Source organism: Arvicanthis niloticus, chromosome 10 (genome assembly GCF_011762505.2).
Source record: "Arvicanthis niloticus isolate mArvNil1 chromosome 10, mArvNil1.pat.X, whole genome shotgun sequence".
Lineage (NCBI taxonomy): Eukaryota > Metazoa > Chordata > Mammalia > Rodentia > Muridae > Arvicanthis > Arvicanthis niloticus.
Window position 1 is genome coordinate 39724183 of NC_047667.1, and position 8841 is coordinate 39733023.

Genomic DNA, 8841 nt, shown 5'->3' on the forward strand with positions numbered 1-8841 from the left:
TGCAGTCTCTTTCTCTCTCTTTCCCTATGTCCTCTTCTTTCCCTCCCTGATCTGGAGTGGGGACATATTGACCTAGTAATCTTCATTCATATTCTTTGTCATTCAGGGCACTCAACACAAGCCAGCTGAAGGCCTGGAACATTGAAATGCTACCAGGTTACCGGGACCCCTACTCCTCCAGGCCTTTAACCAGGGGTGAAATCGGTTGCTTCCTTAGTCACTTCTCTGTCTGGAAAGAGGTAAATATTCTCGAGAGTAACACTCTGGTAATGAGAGAAAGGGAGACTGGAACTTCCCAAGTGAATTAGGGTCAGATGCAAGAGGAGCCCATGATTGTCCTCTAAAAAGTTGTATGCTTGAAAATTGTTCTTGCTTTGTGTGTCCCATCAGCCCAAGGCCAGCAGCAAAGGTACTAGGATGGTGGCCTCAGCACCACCTCAGTGGCACAATGGTGGGTGACAGTTTTCACATTGTAGGAACTTTGTTTTCCTGAGTTCCCCTTCCCCATAAACAGGAATGCTTTGTGTATGTCTGTCATGTTATCATTTATCAAATGAATTCATGCAGGAATCACACAGGAGGCATGCGAGGCCAGGTTAGGCAGGATGGATTCTTCACACAGCAGGCAGAAAGTATTAACTGTTTTCAGGTAGGAAGAGGAAGAGCTGTAACTGGACACCGTGTCTTATACATCACGATACTATTGGAGGTGGCATTGGAGCTCAGAGTACATGAACAAGAGTCACTTCACACAAGAAGGGAGAAGAACACAAAGGAAATGAAAAGCTAAGAAGGACCTCTTTGTGCCTTCTCTCCTTTAATGGTCCAGTTTTGACTGGTCTTTTCTTATGCTTTAAATAAAATGTCATAGAAACATATAGAAATACATAGATCATAAGATACAGTCAACAAAATGGCACACATAAAATAAGATACCAATGTCAATCAATACTGAGATCAAGAAACAGGTGGCAGGCATGCCCTGAGGTGCCCCCTCTGTATGGCCTTGTGGTCATTATTCCCCAAGGGTAACCTCCATCCTGACATGTGACAGCGTGGCATGACCTGTCTTTGAACAACACAATGCATACAACTGCTCAGTATTGGGTTTGAGAGATCTTCACCTGCAAGGCTGCTACCACTGTACCATTAAGGTCGTTGTAGATCATATCGTTTCATTGCTATGATATGGGACAATCATCTATACAGCCGGCTGCGAACAGACCTTATCTTGCATCCAAGTCATGAGCCTTTAAAAATAAAAATGGGTATCAAAGTTTTCATACGGTGTCCCCCACTGACGCATTTGCAGGTTATTGACCGAGAGCTGGAGAAGACTCTCGTCATTGAGGACGATGTGCGTTTTGAGCATCAGTTTAAGAAGAAGCTGATGAAGCTGATGGAGGACATTGACAAGGCTCAGCTGGACTGGGAACTGATGTGAGTCACAAAAGTGGAGAGCTCTGGATAGCTCTGGATAGCTCTGGATAGCTCTGGATAGCTCTGGATAGCTCTGGATACCTCTGGATAGCTCTGGATAGCTCTGGATAGCTCTGATAGTCCTTTCCAAGGCGCAGAAAGCCCAACACCCCAGCTGGTAGAAGACGCAGTGAAGCTTCCTTCCATTTACCTGATTTCTACACCACAGATGTTCCCAGAAATAAGAAGTAGGGAAAGGTTGGGTGGCAGGTTTTGCCTCCATTTCCTCTTGAAGGTTTTATTTTACATTTTATTTTATTTTATTTTATTTTATTTTATTTTATTTTATTTTATTTTTTATGAGGTTGGAGTCAGCTAGCTGATCAGGGGCCTCTTGACAGCAGAGGAAATGCCCTGAGGACCACTGGGGAGAATAGTGGAAATTTCACCTGCAAAGCAAAGTGGCCTGTGGGCCAGGTGTGAAGAGGGAGTAGCAAGCATTCATTTTAAGAGCAACGTGTACTTGAATGTCAGCTCCCAGGACAAGAGTTGCCTCCGCCATCCCTGATGGGGTAGGATGTGGAAGGATCAGAAGAAAGCTCCTCCACAGGGATGGGGTTGTCTAACAAGGGAAAAACGCTGATCACTGGGTTTGTGATGGGAAGCCAGGCTCACTCAGAGAGTGCTGGCTCAGAGTTGGTACTAATTAGTGCTTGGCCTCTTGCCTCTGGGTTAGCATCTTTTCTTTTTCCTTCCTTCGTTCTTGCCTTTCTCCCCCACTACTCTCCTTTTCTTTGTAAAATAAGCAACACTTTCTCTTCCCTCCAATGAAGCAGAAATGTCCCAAGTTTTCCAACTGTGTATCTAAGGTAATCTTGCCAAATTAGAGCCTGCTCATTTGAAATAGCCTAGCTTTCCCTGCCCTTCCATCTGCAGCAGGGAAGATAAATTTGGACCCTGATGGAACTCCTCTTTTAAACTTAAAAAGAACTTAAAAAGAGACCCAGCAATGGTCCAATTAACTAGGAAATAGACCTCAAAAATCATATGATGTAATTTTAAAAAGCCTTTCCCCTGTCAGAGCTGAGGCATGCAATCCATACTCTGAACAGTCTGTTAGGATTACAGGTTTAGCCTCCAGAAGTCACCGCTCTTCAACACTTCTGAATCTGTGGCCACATAGCCTGTGGTAAAACGTCTCACGCCCATGCATACTGGAAGCTTTGTGCTTATGTGACACACTCAAAGGCAACTCTGATGCTCAGTGATCACAGAAAACACCATCCGGGACACCTAAAGCAGAGACTCGGCATCCATGCCCGCTCTTGGGCAGCATGGATTCTCAGGACAGAGCATTACCAGATCCAAGAAGGAAGGCCACCTGTCCTGATACAGATAGAAAGAGTCAAAGAGTATCCTAAAATGCCACAGATTTGTCTTTGAAAGAACCATTAACTGCTTTAATGAAGAAGTGCTACTCAAACCAAATACAGAAGTTAGTCTGTCCATGATTAGTGGCTGTGTTGTTTCTGGGAAAAACCCGAATAATAAATCAGGACACTCTAAACAGTCACTGGACTTATCTGGGGAGTTTTATTCAGTAGAAAATACAGTGTAATCCATATATGTTATTTCAAATTTTCTGACTAGACTGAAAGGTTAAAAAACAAGCCGGGCAGTGGTGGCCCACGCCTTTAATCCCAGCCCTTGGGAGGCAGAGGTAGGTGGATTTCTGAGTTCAAGGCCAGCTTGGTTTACAGAGTGAGTTCCAGGACAGCCAGGGCTACACAGAGAAACCCTGTCTCGAAAAACCAAAAAAATAAAAATAAAAATAAAATAAGATAAAATAAAATAAAAAATAAATAAGGTAAAATAAGTTATATTTAATATGTTTTATTTAACCAAATATATCTAAGGATTACCTTTTTAGCATGTAAATACTATTTTTAAGCATGAATGGGATAGTTTATGGTTTTGGTGCCATCTTCAAAGACCTGCTTATGCTTACACTCTGAACATATTTAAACCTAGAAAATAAAATGTCAACTGCTAAACTATAATTCTACCAAATAATAATCTTGCTTTGCAAAAAAAAAAAAAAGCATTTTACATAGCTAAGAATATTAAATTTTTAATTTATTTTTAAAATTCTTTTTTGTTTTTAAAATTATAATATATTTTGTCATTTCCCCTTACCTTTCCTCCCTCCAATCCCTTCCATGTAGGTCTCCTTGTTCTCTCTCAAATCTATGGCCTCTGGACTCTTTTTCTTTATTGTTATTACATATATGTATAATATATACCCTAAATATATAAGTACAACCTTGTTTGATCTATAGAATGTTACAGATGTATGATTTCAGGGCTGACCACTTGGTATTGGATATCCAATTTGGAGGTGTTATGGTGTGTATATGCTCACCCCAGGGAGTGGCACTATTAGGAGGTGTATGGCCACGTTGGAGTAGGTGTGTCAAAGTGGATGTGGGCTTTAATACCTTAGTCCTAGCTGCCTGGAAATCAGTATTCTGCTAACAGCCTTCAGATGAAGATATAGGACTCTTATCTCCTCCTGCACCATGCCTGCCTAGATGCTACCATGCTCCCACCTTGATGGTAATGGACTGAAATTCTGAACCTGTAAACAGCCCCAATTAAATGTTCTCCTTATAAGAGTTGTCTTGGTCATGGTATCTATTCACAGGAGTAAAACCCTAAGACAGGGGGTTCTTCCCATGGTTGGGGAGGTTCCTGCTCTCAGTATTCCTTAGTTTGCTTAGTTCTTTATCTAAGGTTGAAACCGCATAAGACTTCCCCCTTCTGTGTCTATTGGTATTGTACTTACTCAAGTCTTGTTTAGGCAGCCATGTTGTTGAAACTTCATGGTGTAGCTTCCCTGACATTCCTAAGAGATGCAGTCTCATAGCAGATACCCCATTCCTCTGGCTCTCACAATCATCCCACCCTTTCTTTCTTGATATCTCGTGATCTTTACGTGCAGGTTGTATTAGAGATGGGTCAGATGGCACCTAAGTTGGAATTTAAATTAGTAAGATTACAAAGTCAGTTCCTCAGCCCTTGTAGCCACAGTTCAGATGCTCACTAGAAGTTTCTTCTCTACTGCACTTGAGAAAGTCAAACTCTGAGGACATATGCTTGAGTTCCCTAGAAGAGCTGAAAGCAAAATATGTTCTTGTTCCTCGGGCCTCAGTGTCTTCTTCAGCGTATGAGCAGAGTGTAAGGGGGAAAACTTTCAGAGTTGTCACTCAGACTCCCCAGAAGGAACCCTTTGGGGCTCCCCCTTGGGTCTCTAGTTCTTCTGCTACAGACTCTTTCTCACCCATAGCCTTTTCTGTGCTGTTTAATGCCAGCACATGGGAAGTGTACAGGAAGCATCTGAGGCAGAAGCTCTGTGGACATGAAGACAACAAACTCAAGATTCTCACATCTGGCTTTTTTTTGTTCCTTTCCAACCTCTTTAAACACAGCTGGAAATATCATCCCAGGGAAATCATCCAAGCAAATCTTTCATCTCTTTGCATCTTCCCTTTCTGGTTTAAAGACAGACCACTAGGCCTGAATAGTTGGGGTGCTGATAAATGGGAAACTGACTTTATGAGGACCAATTGCAAATATGCATACTGAAGGAATGATCTCTGTGGTGGTACACATTAGGAAAAGACACGAGAATCCAGGCTTTAAAACAGCCTTTAAAGCTAAATATGTGCTCTATTCTTACAGTACTCAATATTCTAATATTCGAATTGGAACTTTTCTCCCCTTCCCATCTCCTTACAGTTACATCGGTCGGAAAAGAATGCAAGTCAAAGAGCCAGAGAAGTCGGTGCCCAATGTTGTAAACCTTGTCGAAGCTGATTATTCCTATTGGACGCTGGGCTACGCCATCTCCCTGGAAGGAGCACAGAAGCTCGTTGGAGCTGATCCCTTTGGGAAGATGTTGCCAGTGGATGAGTTTCTGCCAATCATGTACAACAAGCATCCTGTGTAAGCCTCCTGCCGTGGCCACTGTCCCTTAGACACATACTGCTCATAAATTAAGCCTCTTGGGTAGAACTTGGTGTTTTTTATAGTTGTATGGCTTTTCTAAAGAATCCTTTTATAGTCATAACCTGGAAAAGTTGAGTAGACCTTTAAACGGACAGGATGAGACAGAGGAGGTGACTGTCTTGTCTAATATCCTCTTCATTACTCAGTGCATGGGACAATGGTCTGCTCGGAATCTACTTGTGTATGTTCTTCTGACTTTGTAACTTCACATACCTGAAGCTAAAGGTCACCTTTAAGCCACCTTAGACTTACGCTAGGTTCACTCTGCTCACCCCGTGTGTACCACTAGGTAGTAGTGTACACATCCTCTCAGTACGCACCCTCTGGGAGATAACATGGACCCATGAACAAATATTCATGATGTATCATGACACTCACAGTCATGGAGGTGGCAAGAAATTCAGGGGATGTGGAGATGCCTTCTGAGCCTGATATCAAAGGAAGAAGGAATACAGTGCTCAAATCCCAAAGGGCTAGCTGACTGACCTGACACTTATCAAAAGGTCTGGTAAATGATGGTTACCTGTTAATCCTCACAGTAGGCTATGAACCCTTGGAGGCAGGAATAGCCACACATCTCTGGGTCCTTAGAGTACCTGTAATAGCTGCTCAACCAGTGTTTCCTAAACTCATGAGTGGAACAAGAGGCCAGGTTCTAGCCTTGAGTCCTTCTCTCAGTTGCTAAGTGATCTCTGTCTCTGACCTTTGTTATAGCTGTTTAGGTCCCCACGATACAGCTTGTTCATTCATTCTATCTTGTCACCAGTAAAACTGGAGCTCTGTGCCATCTTTACTGCAAAAGCTTTACCTCTGTATCCTGACAGAAACATAGAGTCAAGCCACTATCTCCTGAAACAGGAAGGAAAATAGTACTTAATTAGTACTTATTTCTCCCATGAACAAAGATACTATATAGATACCCTCCAACTTCAATGAACCCTTGGAGGAAAGCAAAGATGTCCCTCTAGCTTTACAATTGCATACAGCCGGGCAACAAGTAAGAACTGGCCAGCTAACATGCCTCCAAACCTTCTCCATGTCCCTTTCCCCGTGTCCCTTGCCGCTATCCAGGTCTCAGTTGTCTTCATTTCTTTATCAGTAGAAACAGGAATGGAACACTGATTGGGAATTGATCACGTTGATCATTTACTGCTGTGAGTCTAACAGAGTTGAATTTTTACCGTTCAGAGTAAGACTTGAAACTCATTCACTAAACGGTTCTACCAACAACAACAGGTTGAGCCTGGCCCTTTTGCTTGTCTGTACAGATCTTCTGAACACTTTAAAGAAATCCTTTTTGTGTTTGTAGTCTAAGGTTCCCCACAATTGATACAACTTTACAAAAGCAAGAAATGAACCCAATAGGTTTCAGAGATGACAGCAGGGCCCTCCGCCTTCCCCATTACCCGTTCCCCGTTCCCCGTTCCCCGTTCCCCGTTCCCCGTTCCCCGTTCCCCGAGACTTCTGCCCCTCATGTGGATGTGCACCTCTTTTTTACAGGGCCGAGTACAAGGAGTATTATGAGTCCAGGGACTTGAAAGCCTTCTCTGCCGACCCTCTGCTCATCTACCCCACGCACTACACAGGCCAGCCAGGGTATCTGAGCGACACAGAAACATCAACCATCTGGGACAATGAGACAGTAGCCACTGACTGGGACAGGACACACTCCTGGAAGTCCCGGAAACAAGGACATATCCACAGCAATGCTAAGAACACAGAAGCACTACCACCACCCACTTCTCTGGACACTGTGCCTTCAAGGGATGAGCTCTGAGAGCTTCCTGGCTGTGTGGTCTGCATGGTTCATCACTGTCTGGATTTTCTAAAGGGCTACTCATCTGTTTGCGCCAGTTTGGGGGTGTTTTGTTTTTTGGGGTTTTTTTGTTCAATAGAGATGGCAGTCATCTAATCAGGTGGTTTGATGTGATTCATCAAAATTATATAATTTGAATAGTGAAGAATGGAGAAATTGAAAACCAAATTCCCTAGGAAACCATTCCTGGGATGGCCAAGTTAAACCTCAGTCCAAATTCCCAGTTCTACTCACTGGCCATAGAATGCTGTTAGCCACACTGAGACGGCAACAGGGCTCATATTCTCGTCCAAGAAATGACACCCCGAGCTGTCACATCAGTAAGTGGGCAGTCAACACAGACAAGCCAGCGGACCTTGTTTACTAATCTGAGTGGTCCATTTTATGTGGCAGATGTGACCCCGAAACCATCAAGCCATCGAGACTACATTTATTCATCTGTTTGATGTGACCCTGAAGACTGTACTATGTAACAAGTGTCTGGGGGTGCGGAGTCAAACCATTAATTGGGCTTTTATTCAAAGGAGCTTCGTCTTGAGCTTGTTGCAAAGTGGACGTTTTCTTCTTGGCTTTATTATCCAGTGGAGCGGGAGCTGGAGAGATGGCTTGGCAGTTATTATCCAATGGAGAAAGTAACTGGTTTGGGCTGAGACACGGCTCTTGACCATCATGGCAGCTAGATCTTTCATTAAAATATCTAGGTGCCATGTGGCTATGATATTTAGGTATTTATGGGGGAAAGATCTCAACCTTTGGCATTTGTGTTGTGGCTTAAGTCCAATATACCTATTTATAAAGAAAACTGTAATATATACAGGTTGTGAGGGGTGGGGTGACCCAGAACTTCACACCTTATGCGTTGCCCCGTCACCTGGGGATGAACTGCAGGTATGTGTTTAATAAGTCACTGTTGGTGAGTTTAATTAGTCACTGTTGAGAGGCAGAACACATTTCAGCCTCACAACTGTCCTTGGATTTTCATCATATTCTGAATTATTTATTTTACAAATGTGGGAAAAACCATTGTCTATAGAGTGAAGCAGAGAAACAGATGTCTCAGACTCTCATTGCATACTGGGGGATATCAGTGTAGACACATGGGTTGGACCGCCTGAGTTGTCTGAATTTACCAGCTTGGGCTTTTGCAAGGAAGACCGCTGGTGACAGGCTAACCAGTTAGAAGTAACTTATTCTCCAGCAAACGTATGAGACATTAGTCCAGGCAATAGATTTAAGTCAATGATCCACAGCTCTCAGAGCCAAAAACCCTAAATAGACATCATTCTCAAAAAAAAAAAAAAAAAAAAAAAAAAAAAAAAAAAGTCCCCTAAAACACCTTCCTAATTCTTCATAGGCTAATTTTATGTCAGGTGTGATGCGGGACTGTGTCACCGTATGCAGCTGGGGGTGCTTCACCTCAGCCGCCCTTCCTTCCTGGCTGTGGTTCAGTCTTCTAGACTGAAGCTGAGAAGCCAGGCATATCCAGCTCCAGCTTGTCTCTTCTCGTCTAGAAGAACAGAGAAGAGCATCGGGGAGCG

General features: G+C 43.2%; 1 protein-coding gene across 1 annotated transcript in view; it reads left to right on the top strand.

The window, feature by feature from the left end:
- Positions 1–8590, top strand: part of Colgalt2 (collagen beta(1-O)galactosyltransferase 2) — a 98880-nt gene extending 90290 nt beyond the window's left edge. Inside the window, exons 9-12 of the mRNA XM_034512788.2 lie at positions 107–239; positions 1313–1440; positions 5218–5424; positions 6988–8590. Of these exons, the coding sequence (XP_034368679.1) occupies positions 107–239; positions 1313–1440; positions 5218–5424; positions 6988–7264 (745 nt within the window). The 3' untranslated portion in view covers positions 7265–8590. The remainder of the gene's footprint in view (positions 1–106; positions 240–1312; positions 1441–5217; positions 5425–6987) is intronic.
- The last annotated feature ends 251 nt before the right edge of the window (positions 8591–8841 follow it).